General features: G+C 34.1%; 1 protein-coding gene across 4 annotated transcripts in view; it reads right to left on the reverse strand.

The window, feature by feature from the left end:
• The window catches only part of CEP128 (centrosomal protein 128), a gene marked incomplete at both ends in the record, with an annotated part of 391,525 nt that overhangs the window by 212,106 nt on the left and 158,096 nt on the right, over nt 1-21,323 (reverse strand). For all 4 annotated transcript variants that reach the window (XM_079700920.1, XM_079700919.1, XM_079700917.1 and 1 more), the window contains one exon: nt 10,645-10,837. In XM_079700920.1, coding sequence (XP_079557046.1) covers nt 10,645-10,837 — 193 coding nt within the window. The remainder of the gene's footprint in view (nt 1-10,644; nt 10,838-21,323) is intronic.

The raw sequence follows: 21,323 nt of genomic DNA on the forward strand, positions 1-21,323 counted from the left end.
GACTGTGGAGTGCTGATTCATATTGACATGTGATATGACAGTAGGAACACAACCCTGAGTTTCACAAAGTCCTCTCCCATCTGTAATTCACTGTCCCATCTTGTGAGAAACAACCTACCCCCACTACTTCCCAGACTCAGCTGCCCGACTGTAAAATGCGATTAATAACCTCTCATGGTTGTTTTAAATATGAAATAAAACATATAAAACATATAAACAACATATAAAATCCTGAATATTAGCAAGCCCTCAAGAAATGTTAGCTTCCTTCATTCACCTAAGGCTATCTCAAAGACAACGAGGCTGAACAGTTGAAAACAGAGATCAAACATCACCTGTAGAGGACTGTGGTGAGGAATCTTTTCAAAGTGTGACATGATTAAGAAATGAATTTTAAATACTAGAGAACAAAGTCAATAGTTTCAACAGGAAATAAAGCAAGTCTGTAATCTCTCATGGTTGATGTGATGAACTATTCATCTAAACTAGGAAAGAGAATCTGTGTATCAAAGTCTTTCCAAATACTATTAGGGAGAACTTGAAGGACTTGACTTTGGAAAGATAAATAGCGGAAAGCTTCTCTTATTGACAATCATCCTAGTTTCAAAAGATATACTGAAAACAGCTTAGTTAATACAGGACATCATCAGAGTAGTTTGGTGGGATAATTCCAAGTTGTCTATTACTTCATGTTTATTCCCATGTCTTGCAGAAGCAGAAATAAGAATAAATCAACACTGATGTTTGTTTTCTTTTTGATTGGTAGAACAGACCTAAGTGTCTAAGAGTAAATATGATAAGGGGATATAGCTTCTGATGAAGACACCATAATAAATGGGATAAAGAAGCAGGATGCTAAATCTGTGCTATCCATTTATCTATCCATCTATCCATCCATCCATCCACCTGCCCACCTACCCAAACATTCAGTAAGTATGTTTATTTCCTGTTTCAATATAAAACATGGTTCCAGATGCAATGGGAAAACAAGGGTCTAAAAACAAGAGATTAAAAATATAAAGAGACATATATGCAGATAACCAGAGGAAAGGGCAGTAAATGGCAAATGTCATGCAATATCCAAAAGTTTTAACAGTAATAGGGTAGTAAAAGGAAAAATGTTCCTAGCAAGGGTGATAACAAGGAAAGAGAGGGAAAAAATGATGGGGCACCTGTAAGAGTTTGAACATTAATTATTCAGCAGTGAGAAAGCCACAGAAGGTATCTGAGCTGAGCAGTCATGGGCTCTAAGATGTGTTTAATGAAGATGCATCTGGCAGAACTGATTAGAACAGCAGTGGTGTGTGTGCACATGGTGTGTTTTCTCCAATGAAGCACTACTGGGTGGAGATCAATTATGGGGTGTGTTTCAAGTAATTCATTATAAAAAATACAAAATCACAGTTTTAAAATGATTTCCTGTTTTTGTAGTAATCTAAGCATATTCAAGGTTATTCCTAAAAGATGTCAGTTTACCAAATGCTTTATTAAACAGCAGAGAAATAGATGGAGGATATCTGGAGCCCAGGGAATGGTGTGAACTTGAACACACACATAGGAGTGTGCCTGCTTGGGAAAGTCATCTGTCTTGGGGGCTCTGGCAGGCTCAGAGGTAAAGACCAATCAAGTAGAAGACAGCAACTAGAAGTTAGGAGGACCTTGCAAATAAGAAGCTTCAGCAACCTTAGAAGATATGAAGGAATAAGGAGCTAAATAAGACAGTAGTCTAAATGCAGAGGGAGGAGTAGATAGGTGAGAAACCACCAAAAAAATCTTGGTAAAGTCAGTAGTTGCAGGAGACGAGGAAGTAGAAGAAAGCAATCTTTCTTTCAAATCATAAGTATAAGGGTAGGTTTTAAAAGCTCTCAGGAAAGCTTTCAAATTAATAAATTAAGAAAATTTTCCTTGGAGTTTCACATTAAAATTTCATAGCTATAAGGCAATATAAGCCTTATATATAATATGTTGCCATCCACTATTTTAAAATATTTCCATTTTAAATTTCACAGCATGCATGTTTATTCTCAGCCACCACATCTGTTATCTAAAGCATTATGGATCCCAACTCCATCAACAATAAAGAATAATCAAATTTCAAATACTTAGTCAAGAGTGCAACCACAAATTGAGGCTTAATATCTACCAAAGGTGTACCAGTCATCTGAAAATTGAGTTCACTGTAGGGACAAATAATTTTTTTAAATCTAGTAGGTGTATAACATTAGGCCAACCACAATCTTTGTGTCTGCACTTTAATTTCCTTATCTCATTATGTTCCAGCCAAGCTCCTTCCCACTTCAGCCCTTCACACACGTGGTTCCCTCTCTTAGGACAACTCTGCCATCATCCCTTGCCTAGCTCATGCCTACCCAGACTCAGGTTCCCCATATGTAACTTCTTAAGGAAACCCATTATCAGTGTCTCCCTCACCACCTACTGCACAGCTAGAGCCCCCAGAGGACCTCAGAGCATAGCCTATATTCTTACATCCAGCCTATACTTTTCCACTAAGCACAGTAGGCACAGTGTCTAAAGCCAATGAAAATGTTTTCATCTTAACTGATTATAAAGCCAGAAGAAAAACAAATATAATAATGAATATATAATAATAAATCTAGCCTGGATTATATTCATCTTCATATCCATGTAGTCAAAAATCTAATTTTCTTTGGAGGAAGGGACCCATGAAGGCAAAAATGCCTAAGGGACCATAAAAGTCATAATGTGTATCTAGTTACTTTGTAGTATTTCTTCCAAGAAAATTAACCCTGATTGTTTTATTTTTTTGAAAGCTGGATGATGGTACCTATTTGGGAATAACTGAAATAATAAATTGCTTAAAGCACTTAAACAGTATCCGGCACACAGCAATAAATATTATATGGGTGAATATAATGAAATTATATTCGTTTTGAAAATACCACATTTCACACATTTTGAGAACTGTCTCAGTGCATTTCAAAGTTAGTTTTAGTAGACTGAAAGTAATATGCATATATTCTTAACTTTCTGACAAATGTCCAAAGATGGGCACATGTACCCAAAGAGGTTCAAGCAGGCTGGAGAATTACTTGAGAACAGAACTGAGAACCAAGAGACAGAGAAACTATTACAAATCTCTAACTTCATGATTTTATTGGTGCATTAGTTTGCATGTATGCTGTAACAAATTACCACAGATTTTCTGCCTTAGAACAATGCAAATTTATGATGTTACAATTCTGTACATTAGAAGTCCTGTACGGGTCTCACTGGGCTAAAATCGTGGTGTCAGCAAGGTTGCATTCATTTCTAGAGGTTCCAGAGAAGAATCAATTTCCTTAACTTTTCTAGCTTCTTAGAGACCAGCCACATTCCTTGGCTTTGGTCATCTTCCTCTATCTTTAAGTTCATCAGTGAATGGTACATTGAGTCTTTCTCACATCGAAACATCTGACTCCCTTTTCTGCTTCCTCTTTCACTTCTAAGAATGCTTATGATTACAGTGGGCCTAAATAGATAATCCAGGACAATTTCGTCTCCTCTAAACCCTTATTTGAACATAGCTACAAAATCTCTTTTGGCATATAATGTAACATATTAAAAGGTCCTGGGGATTAGGATGTAGACATCTTTGGGGGAGGTGAGCTGGCATTATTCTGCCTACTACAATTGATAACGAATATATACAAAACAAAATAGAAAAGAAGCGTTAGCTTAAAAGAAGTCAAACACAGCAAAGATATGCTTTGAATTTAACAAAAGCTAATTACTAACCTAAAAACTCACATCAAATCTTGTTTAGCACATGCAATTTTATCTTATTTTTCTCCCTGAATATGCTCATGATTCAAATTTAAGTAGACCAGCTTTGCTGTCGTATGAAACAGCAGAAAATAATACAAATAATCTATAAAAGGATCAAAGAAGAAAATCTAAGAATTCATTTGTATAGTATATTTAACATTTCTGGATTTTCCAGAATACAGAAATACATCCAATAATTTAGGAGAGGAAAAATGTAAACTTTAAATATCTGAACTCTCCATTCAATCAATACTTCACTGTTGCTAATGGACTATATTACTTAAAATATTGAAAATGTTTGTCTCCAAAATTAAGTTTAGCCAATAGAAGTAGTACAAGCATCAGGCTTATTACCCACATGGCAGGTGGGTGGAGATATTTATACCTAACTAAAGAATAATTAGCCATAACTTTCTATTGTCAATTTACTCACTAACAATGTGAATGTTGATTATATAATTCAAAGTTGACACCTGCACAGATCTGGTTATCAGGAGCTCCCAGCATATCATTAATTTTATTCAATGCTGGTCCTAGGAACATTTAGCCAATTGAGTTTAATTTCAATCCCTGTTGACCTGTTGGCCTGGCTAGATTTTAGATCATAACACTAAATACATGAGAAGTAAAATTATTGTAATGAAACATATATAAGCAAAAACACAGATTAAGATTAAAATGAAATTCTGATTTGACTCAAATAGTGGACATAATTTTTAAAAAACCCACTGTTTTTCAATTGGTTTTTGAAATTAATTATAAAGAAAGCCTGAAAATACATGAGGGAAGACATAATTTCACATTAAACACAATAATAGTTTAATGAGTTCAAATAATTTCCTCTGTCAATTAAAATAATCTTTGATTATCTCTAATGATCAAGATCACTAAACTTCTGAACAAACTGGTGAAATGTAAAATAAAGTGCTAAAATAACCAGAATCCAAATAAAATACATGACACTTAGAGATTATCCCTTAATTTAGAATGTTTAATTATACTCCAATAGGCAATAGAAAAAATTGGTTTTCCTTGTTATTAGACTAGACAATGACTAACATTTATATAAGTTGCATGATCATCAAATATTGTTTCATAACAATGAAGAATTTCTAAGTCAAAGATAACTATTGAGAACCCGCTGTATACCACAGGGAACTCCACTTCGCTGTACAGTAGAAACTAATACAACACTGTAAAACAACTATACCCCAATTTAAAAAAAAAAAAAAGAAAAAGAAATTCTACGTCAATAACTACTAAACTTCTAAGAGGTCCATGACATTAACTTCTCAATAGGTTTCCTCTCCTTCTGGAACACTCCAGCTCCAACCTACAGGCCTAAAATAGCCCAGGAAACATAAAACAACTCAGATCTACAAATCTGGCAGCACTCACTGATAGAAACTCCTTGTACATGGGCCTACGTCAACCTGGCACATGTCAGTTAATATGACACTAAATCAAACAAAGAATATTAGTGCAGAGAATGGTTATTCCAATGAATAGAAAGTTTCTCTGTCATGTTTCACTTATAAATAGGTTAACATTGTTCTACCTAACAGACAAGTTCGTAAGATAGTGAAGGGAAGCAAATATAAATTTCTACAACAATTAACTTTGATACTTCAGAAATATCTAAATTTAATCATCAGTTTAGCTGTCCTCCACCTCTTCTATGTATACCATTGTAAACAAATGCTGAAACATGCAAGAAGAGATCACTATGCAGATAACCCCTGGAGAGAAGTTTACCTCCTCCTCTTTCTTATAGAAATCCTGCTGCATTTTTCAACATGTAAATCAAAAGACATGTCCTACAAAAAACCTCCCCATATGGGTCTTAACAGAAGTAATCAGTACTTCCCTTTTCACCAGGAACATGGTGCTCATATTTCTAATAACGTATTTATTTCATCCTACTTCCTAATAGATACATTTGTAAGTATGCAACTACAACAGCCTTTGCTTGGTCTTCATTACCCATATTAAGTCCTCATTATTTCTGAATCACCAGGTAGCACCTAAAACATCTTACACCTAATACATCTTATACCCATAAGGCAAGAAATTACCATATCATCTCTCTGTCACAAAAGTTTGGGTCTTCCTGAGACCTTTTTTTATGATTTTAAGGAATAGATAAAAACAGGATCCCTCTTGTTCTCCCACCAAATCAGCTCCTCCTTCCCAACTTTGCTATTTCTCCCAATGGCAAAACCACTAAGACCATAGAGTATCCTGTGAGTCTTCTCTTTCATTCACCTACACTGGTCAATCTTGCACTAACTCCTCCACAAAATCTTTTGCATTTGTTGCCACTACTAATGTCCTCTGTCAGTCCCTCTTTTGCTTTTACTGAGACTGCTACAATAGGCTCCTAACTAGATGCATTTCCACAATCAATAATAAGATGGGATCTAATAACTGAGTTTCAAAATATTTGGAGAAAAAAAAATCACACACACAAAGTAATAGCTGGATATTTTTAAAATCCTCTATCAGTTATTGATAGAAATAAACAATTTCAAAAAAGAAATTAACAATATCAGTAGGGATATAGGAATCACCAGGGACATAGAACAGTGTGAAACAATTTAGCATAAGTGACTTTTACAGAACATTTCACAATAAATTCAGCACATAACTTATTTTCAAGTGCACATGGAAAATTTACTAAGATAGACCACATTTGGGGCCATAAAACAAGTCTCAGAAAAGGATCAAAATCATTGAATCAAGAGTATGTTTTATGACTGCAAGGGTACTAAATTTAGAAACTGATGATAAAATATCTAGAAAATTACATAACTGGATATTAAGTAGTATACTTCAAAAAAACCCCATAGGTCAAAGAAGAAATCACAAGGGAAATATTTTCTAATTCAAACTAAGTGATAATAAAAAGACAAGATACCAGAATTTGTGGAATGCATTTGAAGTATTGCTAAGATGGAAATTTATAACTTTAAATGACTATATTAGGAAAGAGAAGTATTAAAATAAATTTTTCAACTTGGGAATCCAGGAGAATAACAAATGATACAAAAAGGAAGTAAAAGAAAGGAAATAAAAATAACAATAGAGATCAATAAACATTAAAAAGACAAACAACAGAAAAAATTTAAATTTGAAGGCTGTTTCCTTAAAAATAGTAATAAAACCCTCAGCAAGACTTACAAAGAAAAAAAGAGAAAACAAATTACCAATATCAGGAATATAATAAGAGACATCAGCACAGATCTTACAGAAACTAAAAGAATTAAAAAGGGGATATTACAAAAAGCTTTAAGCTAATAAATTGGACAACTGCAATAAAATGGAAAATTATCTTAAAAGGCACACATTAACAAAACTGACTCAAGAAGAAGTAGAAATTCTAAAAAACCATACATCTATTAAAGAATTCAAGTTTAAAATTAAAACCTTCCCAAAACAAAAACTACAGGCACAGAAGATTTCATTGATGAATTTTATCCTACATTTACAAAGAAATAATACAAACTTTACACAAATGTTTCCCAAAAATAAAAGGGAAACACAACTCATGTTAAGAGTCACTGTTATACTAACATCCAAATCTGATAAAGACATTACAAGAAAAGAAGTTATAAACCAATATTCCTCACCCACATAGATGCAAAAATTCTTAACAAACTATCACTAAATCAAATCCAGCCATATGTAAAAGGAGAAATATGTTTTGACAGATTGGAGTTTATCTCAGGAAAACAAGGTTAGTTTAATATGTACTGAAGGTTCCAACCAGTTGATTAAGACAAGGGAAAAAGAAAAGAAAGAAGAAAGCAAAACTGTCCTTATTTGCAGAGGACATGATCATGTACAAGGAAAACTCTAAGGGCAAGGAATAAACAACAACAACTACTAAAAGCTACTACAACTAATAAATGAGCTTAAGGTTACAAAATACAAGTTTAATATACAAAAAAAATCAATTGTATTTATATCTACTAGAAAAGAATGTTGGAAATTCAAATTTTAAAGAGTTATTTTATATAACATCATAAATAAAAAAAATAGGAATAAATCTAAAAAAGATGTGCAAGACCTGTTTGCTGAAAATTACACAGCATCATGAGAAAAGTTAAAGACAACCTAAATTAATGGATAGATACACTATGTTCATAGATTGGAAAATATCATCAATATTAAGATGTCCATTCTCAAATTAATCTACACATTTAACATAATCCTATCAAAACACCAGTAGGTTCTTTTCTAAGATTGACGAGCTGGTTCTAAGATGTATAAAGGAATTCAAGTGCTCTATAGATAACAAGATGAGCAATAAATTTTTATTAAATTAAAAAAGTAGAAATAAAGGCAATCACTTTGAGAGATTACAAACTTTATACCTCACCTTCTGAAGCTTTTATGAAAAAGCTGGGCATGCATTTGATATAATTATCTAAATGCACAGATATGTGGCTCTTTTGCGTTTCTCCCCAATGACAGTTTTATGACTTTATAATAGACTACTGCATATTCCTTATGCAAAGAAATGACTTATAGGGTGCCAATACTGATAAATATTTACTAAAAGAAAAATGGGGTTGTAATCTAGTGTTAATTAGTGGATAGGCTATGACATATAACATGTGTAGAGATCATATAGTGTTTTATCCATAAGTTCCATAACAGATTCTATTGTACTGTCTTTAAAAAAAAAATTAAAGGGCATCCTTAACTTTTACTATTGGCACAATTTACATCTTTCAATTGCACTAGACTAGCAATTCTCAAAGGGTGTTTGGGCACCATCCAAGACCCCTTAATTATAATACTAAAATGTTACTTGTCTTTTCCACATTCAATTTCTCATGAATGTAAAATGCAGTTTCTTCAGGGGTTACATGACAGGTAATATAACAACAGATTAGATGAAGAAGCAAAAGTGAAAATGCAGCCATCTTCTTTTAAGACGGCAATTAAAGAGATTTCCAAACGTTCAAAAACCAAAGTCACTCTTTAATTTTTTTGTATTGAAAAACAGTTAAATTTCATTGATTTTTATGTTAGTATGAATGGATTTATAATTATTATTTTAAAGGTATCAATATTTTCAAATACCCAGTTTTAATTTTTAATATGATAGATGTTGATATACACAATGTACATTAATAAAAGATCTTTGAGTTCTGAAAAATTTTAACAATGTAAAATGATTCTGATACCAAAATTTGATAATCACTACAGGACAGTAATAAACAATTTTTAAGTGGTATGTGTGGAGAGAATAATCCTGATCACTAAAATAAAAAACAAAAAAATTATTTTAAAAAGAATTATCATATGTTAATGTTTAGTTTTTCTCAGTGGGACACTATATGACTCCTCTTTCTGGTTCTTAATAAAGTTCAGCAAGAGAAAAAGCCTTGGACTTCCCTGGTGGCGCAGTGGTTAAGAATCCACATGCCAACGCAGGGGACACAAGTTCAATCCCTGGTCGGGGAAGATCCCACATGCTGCGGAGCAACAAAGTCTGTGAGCCACAACTACTGAGCCTGTGCTCTAGAGCCTGCAAGCCACAACTACTGAGCCCGCATGCTGCAAATACTGAAGCCTGCATGCCCTAAAGCCCGTGGCCGCAATAAGAGAAGCCACCGCAATGAGAAGCCCATGCACCACAACAATGAGTAGCCCCTGCTCACCACAACTAGAGAAAGCCCGTGTGCAGCAATGAAGACCCAAAACAGCCAAAATAAATACATAAATAAATAAATTTATTTTAAAAAAGCCTAAGGCCAACATAACATAAGATACACATAGGATCCCTATACCTGATGCTACTTTTCTTCTTCCCATTATATCCATTCCTAGTAGAACCAAACAGAAAGGTAATTTTCCATGACTCTTGTCTAACTTTTAAAGTTAAATATTGCCTACATATTAAACCCTGTGCCGTGCTCTCCCAAACTCGCCTTCCCTTACTCTACTGCTTTCAACAATGTGCTTATAACCTCATATATTACATAATTTACCTATTTATCACATTTATTTTGTCACCCCACTCAATATAATGTAAGGTAAACGAAAGTAGGATTTTTGGGACTTTCCTCGTGGTGCAGTGGTTAAGAATCTGCCTGCCAATGCAGGGGACACAGGTTCAACCCCTGGTCCAGGAATATCCCACATGCCATGGAGCAACTAAGCCCGTGAGCCACAACTACTGAGCCTGTGCTCTAGAGTCTGAGAGTCACAGCTACTGAGTCCACACACCACAACTACTGAAGTGCGTGTACCACAACTACTGAAGCCCATGTGGTCTAGGGCCCGTGTGCTACAACTGAAGCCCGCACGCCTAGAGCCTGTGCTCCGCAACAAGAGAAGCCCCTGCTCGCCGCAACTGGAGAAAGCCCGCACGTAGCAACGAAGGCCACCAAACGCAGCCAAAAAAAAAAAAAGAGTAGGATTTTTTTTTCTCATTTACTGATAATATCCTTAGCACGTATAATAGTACCAAAGACAAAATAGACACAAAGTAAATATCTGTTGAATGAATTAATGGGTATTTTACTGAAGTAAAATATAAATTTTGGCATTTTACCAGGGAAGAACAAGAATGTCTTAGCAAATTAGCACTTGCAAATGGACAACAGACACAAATGCTATGTACACAGGAGGGATACAGTAGCTGAAGGAGAAATTCTCAAGGAGAAACAGTTTTCTCTTCTAGACCCAGAAATGAAGATAAGGAGACAAGAGACAAGGAAAGGAGACAAATCTGGAAATTCTGTAGTTCAAACCAGAGCCAAGAGAAACAGAATTTTTTCCCCAAACATAAGATTCCACAAATATAAACAAAGAAAAATAAAAGAGTAAGAGCAGTTAACACACCTCTCTTCTCCCGATGTATTTCTTCCAGAAGCTGCTCCTGTCTTTCTATCTGTTCAAAGAGACACTGAAGCTCAGCTTCCTTGTTTTCAGTCATGTTCCCGAGTTGTTGTCTGCACAACATCAGCTGGTGCCGTAGACTTTTCTCTCTGTTTTCTCTCTCTCTCAGTTCCTCACAGAGCCATTGAAGTTTAGTCTAAAAATATGACATTTATATCTAATTTTTTAAAAAAATCTAGAAAACAGTAGCATTCCAAAACATGAGAAAGTCATGATAATCTGAATTTAGACAATAACTAACAAATTTAAGCAAAATTTTAAAATACCCATAATGTTTTAATTTGCATAATGGTTTATATCAGTTAAAAGTTGGTGCAGAAATGATTTCCTTGGATTTTTATAAAATATTTGGTATACTCTATCATCTTTGGAAAGGCAGTACTAAAGGAAAGTTTGGCCTCCTAAACCTCCAGGTGTAATACAATTAATCCCCTAATTTGATATATAAAGCAGTCTGGTACAAGCATTTGAAAATCAAAAACACCCCACAATAGACCTAGAAACTGGTTATGAAGGGAATTTTAGAGATTAAAAAATAAGATAAAATTCCTAGTTTTGTTTCTAAAAATGTATATCCCCAAGGGTCCAGCTAATCAGGTAGAGAGAGAGATTCTATATGGCATGAGGCAGATAAAGTCTGCATTTGTCCACATTTAAAACTAGGAAATTCAATCAAAGCAACTCTCTTTTCCATGGACTCTAACCTCACCAACTCTAATACTTAGATATTTAAAACAGGGATGAGAAAAGAAATCTTTCTTCCACCTTCAATAGAACAGAATTTCAGTCGGGTCTTAGGACCTTCCCAAGTGAGACTACCATCCAATTTCTAGTTGATTTTAAATAATCTAAACAGTCTTCACCTCAAAGAAGCAAAAATAGGGGAAGTCATGAACTAGAAGGGAAAATGAGATTAAGCAAAGGGACAATTTCCCTGAATAGCATGAATCCATAAGCAAGAATGTTCTAGGCCTCTAGAAGTCTAGAAGGTTCTTAGGACATGCCCCAGTATATTAAAAATAGCTGTGATAGAATAAGCCTATGATGAAGCAGAACTGGGATATGGCCCTTAGACCAGGGTCTCCCCACAAACATCAGCTTTCAAACATCCCCAGAAATGAAAAAAAAAGGCAGTTCCTTTGGTCAGAAGGTCTAACAGATGGTGACATAGAACAAAATACTGTCATTAGTCAAATTATGGATAAATTATACACTTATATTGTAAGGTAACAAATGTATAATATGTTGGGTGAAGAAAAATGGAAATCATGCTCGTAAAGGCATGACTTATTAATAACAAAGCACTTTTGATCAGACCAGAGCTTATGTTAATGAGGTGGCTTAGGGTGGGGCCCCCAGATAGCCTCTGTAAGGGGCTGATCATTAGAGAGTTGAAACTTACAATCCTACTCATCAACCTCTAAGAAGGGGGATGGGGGACAGGCAGGGGAGGACTGAAGATTAAATGCTATAAAGACTCCTGAACAATGAGATACGATGAGTTTCCAGATTGGTGAATACATCCACATGCCAAAAGGGTGATGCACCCAAAATTCCAGAGACAGAAGTTCCAGTACTATAGAGCCTTTGGGACCTTGCCCTATATACCTCTTCATATGGCTGTTCATATGTGTCCTTTATAATAAAGTAATAATAGGTAAGTCAAGTATTTCCCTGAAATCTGTGAGCCATTATAGCAAATTAATGAACTATGGGAACCCCAATTTGAAGCCAGCTCAGATAGAAGTGTAGGCAACCTAGGGACTCAATACCTGTGACTGGCATCTGAAGGTGGGGGAGGGGGAGTCTTGTGGGACTGAGACCTTAAACTGCAGGATCTGCAGTAACACTGGGTAGTTAGTATTAGACATGTAATTAAGTTGTAGGGCACCCAGTTGGTGAATGCAAAAAATTGAAAAATTACTTGATGTGGAAAACTCAAACTTTTGGAGTCAAAAATGTTATGAGCAGAAACAGATCTTAATAGTAGGTATTTCACAGGAAGGGCGGGCCACTAGGATTTTTTCATCTTCTCAGCTCTGATTTGCACAAACTAAATTCTTGGTAACTGCAACAGAAATACTGGGAACTCCCTCCTCCACCAACTCTCCACTAATAGGGTGGTCACTCTACTGCAGACAAAGCAAGCTAAGAACACTGAAGTCTCAACTGTAATTTCCCCAGATTGTTTATAAGACTTCAGTTATGAATATAACTTATGAATAGATATTTTTTAAATCTTCAACAAAATACTAGCAACCAGAATCCAGAAACATATAAAAAGGTTTTTACAGCATAATCAAGTGGGATTTATCCCAAGAATGCAAGGCTGCATTAATATCTGAAAATTAATTAATGTAATATGCTATATTAGTAAGAATTAGGGACATAAAGCCACATGATCATATCAAAAGCTGCAGAGAAATCATATGATGAAATTCAACACCCATTCAACACCCATTCACAATGGAGACACTCAACAAACTAGGAATAGAAGGGAACTTTCTCAACCTGATAAAAGACATCTATAAAAAAACCCACAACTACTGTCATACTTAATGGTAAAAGACAATGCTTTCTCCCTAAGATCAGAAACAAGAAAAGAATATCTGCTCTCACCACTTCTATTCAACACTGTATTAGGAGGTCATGGCAGGGCAATTTTGCAAGAAAATGTAACAAAATAGGTCCACATTGAAAAAAAAAAGAAGTAAACATATTTGCATCTTTTTGCAGATAACATGCCCCTATATAAGAAAATCCTAATGATTTCACTAAAAACATATTAGAATAAAATAGTTCAGCAATGTTGTAGTATATAAGGTCAATATACATAAATCAATTGTATTTCTATATACTTGAATGATCAATCCAAAAATAAAGTTAAAAGTCAACTGTATGTACAATAGCATCAAAAGGATAATATACTTAATAATACACCTTTAAAAAGAACTGCAAAACATACTCTGAAAATATCTGAAAGAAAAATAACTCTACAAAACGCTGTGGAAAAAAACTTTTAAATCCCTAAATAAATGGGACCATATCCCATGTACAAAGATCAGAAGACTCAACATAGTTTAGACAAAAATACTCCCCAAACATCCTACAGATTCAATGCAATTCCAATCAAAATCCCAGCTGGTTTTTGGAGAAATTGACAAGTTGATCCTAAATTTCATATGGACATTCAAGGGACCCAGAATAGTCAAATAAAGTGTTGAAAAATAAGAACAAAGTTGGAGGATTCACTCTTACCCATTTCAAAGCTTACTACAGAGCTACTGTAATCAAAACAGTGTGGTACTGGCATAGGATAGACATATAGATCAATGAAATAGAATTGAGAGTCCAAAAATAAAACTATGCATATATGGTCAACTGACTTTCAACAAGGGTGCCAAAACAATCTGATGAGGAAAGAATAGTCTATTCAACCAGTGGTGCTGGGACAACTGAATAGTCACATGTAAAAGAATAGAGTTGAACCCATACCTCATATCACATAAAAAAATTAACTCAAAATGGATCAAAGACCTAAATGTAATTGCTAAAAATATGGCTACAAAATAAAATAAAATAAATAAATAAATAAATAAATAAAAATATAAGACTCCTAGAAGAAAACAGGCAGAAGTCTTTGTGACTTTGGTTTGGCAATCATTTCTTAGACATTACACCAAAAGCACAAGTAACCAAAGAAAAAAGCTGATAAGCTGGACTTAATCAAAATGTAAAATATTATGCTTCAATGGTCACAATTAACAAAGTGAAAAGACAACTCACTGAACAGGAGAGAATACTTGTAGATCACATATCTGAGAAAGGACTTGTATCTAGGATAATAAAGAACTCAAATAATAAATTAAAAGATAACAAATTGAGCAAAAGATCAAAATAGACATTTCTCCAAAGAAGATATATGAATGGCCAATAACCACATGAAAATATGCTCAACATCACTAGCCATCAGGGAAATGCAAATCAAAACCACAATAGAATTCCATTTCACACCCAGCAGGATAGCTATAATCAAAAAAGAAACCAGATGATAACAACTGTTAGTGTGTATACAGAGAAATTAAAATTCTCATATACTGACAATAGGAATGTACAACGGTGTAGTCACCTTGGAAAAACAATCTGGACTTTCTTCAAAAGCTTAAACATAATTACCGTATAACCCAGCAATTCTCTCCTAGGTATGTACCTATGAGAAATGAAAACACATGTTCACGCAAAAAACTTGTACTCAAATGTTCATAGCAGCACTATTCATGACAGGCAAGAAATAAAAATAATAGAAATGAACATCAACTGGTAAATGAATGTGGTATATCCATACAGTGGACAGTTATTTAGCAAGAAGTAAAGTAATGATACATACTACAACACAGATGAACCTTGATAATATTCTGCTAAATGAAAGAAGTCAATCATAAAGGATTGCATATTTTATGTTTCCATTCATAGGAAATGTCTAGAACAGACAAATCTATAGAGATAAAAGCAGATTACTTGTTGACTAGTGCTACAGGAAGGGTGGGATGGGCAGATAAGGATGTGATGGCTAATAGTCCAGATTGTCTTTTTGGGGTGATAAAAATGTCCTAAAATTCATGTAGTGATGGCTGCACATCTCTGTGAATATACTAAAAACTACTGAATGGTAACTCTAAATAGGTCAAATGTATGGTACATGAATTATATATCAACTTAGCTGTTATGTAACAGAAGAAAGAGAGAGAGAAAGAGGGAGGAAGGGAGGAAGGGAGGGAGGGAAGGAGGAAGGGAGGGAGGAAGGAAGGAAGGGGAAAGTAAAAGGGGATAGATCAACAAAGCTAAAATTAAACCTCCCTGCAGAGGTGAGACCTGGCTGACCTGGCTTTAGTACTTCCTATACAATTTGTAGGTCTCTGTCTTGTCTATATGTCACTAGATAAATACAGGAAGTCCTCAACTTAAATTAGGATGTGAACTTCCAATTATGACTACAGAAATTTAATTAAGTCTGCTTCATTTCCTAATATCCACCTTGAAATACTATTGCAAACAGAAAAAGAGAAAAAAACTTCCATAGCACAGAAAACATGGTCAATTCTGCCAGATTAAAGGAGCACTTTCTACTATAACATTCCACTAATACATTTAGGAAGAAAACATGGTGAGGGTGAGGGATATACCATCATCCCCATCTAACCACAATATGAGAGACAAGGATGTGAATTGGACTGTTGTTTAGAAAGCATACTCTCTATATAGAATGGAGCAAATATGGGAGGCTGGAAGTCAGGAGGCTGTTACAATATTCCAAACAAGTGAAAATGGTAAGGGTTGAGCCAAAATGTATGTATTTGGACTTAAATGTGAGGGGGGTAAGGAAGAGAAAGGAATCAGTATTGATGGTCAATTTTTAGCTTAAACTGAAACAGGAAACCTAAAAGAAGCAATGATTTAGGGGTTAAGAAGTTAACATTAGGATGAAACATATAGAAGTTGTTAGGAACAAAAGATACAGAAGCACAGATGACTAATTGGATATCCAATTATATATATAGCTCTAAAGCTCAAGAGATATGGTCAAGAGATACAAACTAAAGAATCAACAGCCTAAAGGAGGTTAACGGCATAGGAAGAGATAAAATAGCTCATAAAGAATATCTACAGAGAAAATAGAAGAGGGTTTAAAAGAGATAAACACAAGAGAATTTCAAAATAAAATGGAGATGTAGATAGAAAGTTGGGAGGAAAATACAAGAGTCTGGGGCGATAGAACCCCAAAAGAAGAAAATACTACAACAAGGTCATATCCTCAATGTCAAAGACTCAAAAGGAAGGGACAGGTATATCTAAAAATATACATTTTTGTCAAAAATAACTGCAGCTCAGCCCATTAGACCAAAATAGGACTGAAAGCATGAACACCAAACTGTTTATGGTGATTATGCCTTTATACCTACAAAAGATGAGTGTAAATATCAAAATTTTATTCTCAATACTGCTATATTTGTTACTGTTTATTTCTCCATTTAGCTATGTTAGTTTTTCCTTTAAATATTTAGGTGCTCCAACATTGGGCACATATCTACAATTGTTCTCTCTTCTTGTATTGATTCCTTTATAATGACCTTCTTTGTCTCTTTTTATCATTTTTTGTTTACAGTCTATTTTGTCTGATATAACTAGAGCTACCTTTGCTTTTTTCGTTTTCTCTTTTTTTGGGGGGTGGGGGGTGGGTTACCATTTGCCTGAAATGTCTTTTTCCATCCCTTCACTTTCAATCTATGTGTACCTTTAAGGCTAAAGTAAGTCTTTAATAGGCAGCATATTGTTGGATCTTGTTTTTTCCTATCCATTTGGCTATTCTATGTCTTTTAATTAGAGAATTTAATCCATTTACATTTAAAGTAATTATTGATAGGTAAGGGCTTACTATTGTCATTTTGTTCATTGTTTCCTGGATGTTTTGTAGGTTCCTTGTTCTTTGATTCTTATTCTGCTGTCTTTTTTGTGTGTGTTTTGTTGTCTTCTGGTATCAATATGCTTTGACTTCTTTATCATGTTTTTTAATGTAATTATTATAGGATTTCCCCTTGTGGTTACCATGAGGCTCACATAAAATATCTTAAATGTGTATCACCCTATTTTAAACTGGTAACAACTTAACTTCAGTAGAATTCATAAACTTTACACTTTTACTTCTCTTCCCTCTCACATTTTAGGTTATTGCTGTTACAATTTACATTTTTCAAAAAAATTCTTTAACTAAGATTGTATGGCTATATGTGTGTGTGTTTAGTTACAATCTCCAAAATGAGAATGTATTCAATGCACTAAATAATAAAAATTATTCTAGACAATTATTCAGTAATTTTGATACAGGTCAGTTAGAAAATGATTCTAAAACGTTACTACTTAAGTCATTAATTTATTAATTGATATTAACTAGTCAAAATAAGGAAAAGCCTATGCTATCACTGCTTCTATATTAAAACTACAATCTGAATCTGTAGACCACACCTTCTATTAACCTCATCAATCTTTGCCAGTTCCTCAAGAAAAATAAATAAAATGAAAAGCCCCGGTGACTATCATATTATTATTGGTATGATGCAAGGAAACAAGGGAAAGGTTAGATGTATAGTTTCTGGAAAAGATATATTTTCAACAAAGTCTTTTTGCTGTTTATTTGGCACCTCAAACACACACACATCTTTATTCTTGTATGTTAAAGAATTTAATATAATAAACCCTCAACACATTTTTCAAGAATTTTATAATATTCTTCGATTAAAATCTCCTAGGCAGTTTCCAAAACAACCAACATACGCGCATGTGCACACACATCCACATGCACATTACAGCTAGTTTTGCACATCGTGAGGCCCTGACACACGTAATTAAATGAACAATTAGATGCTGTTAATTTTTTTTGGAAAGGCGTAGCACCTTGCATCTAAGTAATAAAATAGAAAAAGAGAATGGTATCTTGAAAACAGAAAAAAATCCAAAGTTCTTTTAGTTTTAATATATTAAGAAAGCTTAATTAATATTCAAAAGTAACACATTTAGGACCTGAACACTATCAATTTGAATTATAAAAAATACAATCACAAAGAAGAAGGGCTGAAAGGATGTACATACAAAAGCCCTGATAACACTATGCCATGTAGGCATGGTCCTAAACAGCAGGTTTCAGATGCCAATCCCCTCAGGATTAGTCTAAGATCAGATAATTAATATTATCACAGATGGCTAGGTATTAGAATATAAATTGATGTATTAGTATGTTGGAGACAATTAAATGAAATAACCTTGACATACAGAAGAAATACATACATGCAAGATGAAATCTGAAACAGATTAACCAGAAGGAATGCACTTAAAAAAATCAAATATGGATTGATAAAAGGTATGAGGTTCACAGTTGACCATAAAAATCCTTGTGAGGAAAGAGTAAAAGAAGTCAGATTATTCAACCTCTTATTTACAGGAAGACCAACAAGTTCTAGGACCAAGTCGCTATTAGATAATATTATCGGAGTTAATTTCATTGGTTTACATCAGAGACATCAAATGTACATGCTAAAGGTGCCACATAGGAAACATCTGTAAAGGTACATAGAAAATATGTTCTCTTTTGTTTTTCTTGAAAAGTTCAATTCAGGCTACTATGTTACTATTTACCATTTTGAACCATGCATGGATACAAGAGATAAATCCACTTCTCTTCAATCGACTTCCAAAAAAATAATGTGCAAGCCTAAAGATAAAATCAAGTAATACTTTTCTTCCATATTGGGAGTCAACAGAAAATGATGGTGATTATGTCAAACGATAGCTAACTATATTAAGAAAGCTTAATGAACAGTCAAAAGTAACACATTTAGGACCTGAACATTATCAGTTTCGACTATAAAAATGCAACCACAAAAAAGAAGGGCAAGAAGGGCACCATATCTAATGTGGTGTCATGTCCATGGTTCTTCTTAACTCTGTTTTCTACCACAACGGAATGAAACCCTAGCGTTATCAGATCCTCTGATATCTCAAAAGGAAAACAATTTCATGTTGTAATAATGCACTTAATTGATTTTTTTTAAATGTTCATTACCAAATCAATTATTTTTAACTCATGTGGTCCAAACAAAATGAGTCCCTGGGGATCACCAGCTTCAATCATCCCGTTTAATCTGTTCTTTCCCAATGATTTAATGGCAAATTTAGAAAATAACTTCACATTTCTTTTTCATAATGCTTTCCTACTTATTCCATCCCAGTCTTTGGCCCGTGTTCACTACCATTGCTAAGAGATGATAATAAAAAACCAATTCTGTTTTGTCATAACAATAATCCTACTGGTTCTGATAAAAACAAAACAATAACAAAAAATTATTTGCAACAAAGCATTAATCAGGTTTGATCTGTGTTATGGACTGAATTACATCCCTCTCAAAATCATATGTTAAAGCCCTAACTCTCAGTGTGACTGAATTTGGACACAGGGCCTTTAGGGAAGTAATTAACATTAAATGAGGCCATAAGTGTAGGGCCCTAATCCTATAGGGTTAGTGTCCTTATAAGAAGAGACACTCTCTGACTCGTAACCTTCAACTCCTCCAACCATAGTGCCAGCCCCCACATGAGAGGTGGCCGTCTACAAGGCAAGGAGAAGTCTCATCAGAAACCAACCCTGGCAACGTGATCTTTGACTTCTAGGCTCCAGAGCTGTGAGAAAATAAATACCTGTTGTTTAAGCTACCCAGTTTTGTTATGGCAGCCCTAGCAAACTAATACAGTATGACCTATGGCTCCAGTTAATTCCCATTGAGCCTTTATTCCATTGCCATACAAAATTAAAAATAGGTCATAGTTAGATGCTTGATATGAATTGAATAAGTATGCAGAATATATTATTAATCCTATGAAACAAATTAACTTATGGAAATTTAATCAACCAATAATCAATTAAGAGAATCAGAGTCTGTTAGAGAAACACCCGTTATCTATCATTCATTAAGTATCTTGGAGAAACAGCTTGGAACACAGTACAGGAATAACTTTACCAATTCCAAACAATAATTAGCTGACAAGGTTATTAATCACAGTGCAAACACCATTCTATTAACCACTCACAAGAGCATCTTACAGATTACATAATAGGCTCATTATTTTAACTACATCAACAAGTATTGCTAAGTAAACCAAAATAGGGAAAGAATTTCTAAATAAGGTAGTTTTTTACCTTCTTAGTTGACAGCTTGCAACTAGGTGGGGATATTCTGAAGTATCTAGTAAAACAATCAAAATGATCTTTTTAATCTGTAAGAATCCTCTAATGAGATTCACTGGAATAATATACCGAAAGTCACTAAGGAGTGACTCAAAGCTAAAAACCAAGGAAAACAGAAAATTCAAATAAAAGATTATAGTTGATAGAGTTAGCAATAATATCAGGAACCATAATTTTGCTGCTTTTAACTACAATGCTTCCTTCACCAAAACTCTAAAAACAATTTTGAGACAAAATGCTTATGTAAGAACCGGAGATAAAGAGGATGGCAATTTTTTAAAATGTGCTAGATCACCAAAACAAGAATTAAACCAGAACTGCAAAATTCAAATCTAAATCAACCTCAAAATATAATTCTTTCAATAATACTTTCTCCACTTTTCTGCTTGGTTTGAAAATAATCTGGAAGAAATATACCCATAATCATAGTACATATTAAACGATACAAAATGCTTCCTCCAATTAAGCTGAGTGTGTTCCCTGTATACTACCTAAGGATATTTCCACCACGTGAATGAATATACCTGAGTATTTGTATCACATTTTGATGTCTACACTGGAACGATAAAATACTAGATGGTCATTTGCATTCTTCAACAAGAATTAAATACAGTAGGTCTAATACTTCTCACACAATAACTGTTTTTAAAAAATCCACATCACTAAAAAGACAATATTCATAAATGTAAGGTTTATATTCAAGTGTAGGTCACACAATCAGTAGAAAAAAACAATGGCACAGAGTTCAGAGATCCAGGTTCCCAAACCCTTCTCAGAAACTAGTTTTATGTCCTTAGATAAAACTCAAAACTCCCAGGACCCGTTTCTC

Source organism: Hyperoodon ampullatus (assembly GCF_949752795.1).
Source record: "Hyperoodon ampullatus genome assembly, chromosome: 3".
NCBI lineage: Eukaryota > Metazoa > Chordata > Mammalia > Artiodactyla > Ziphiidae > Hyperoodon > Hyperoodon ampullatus.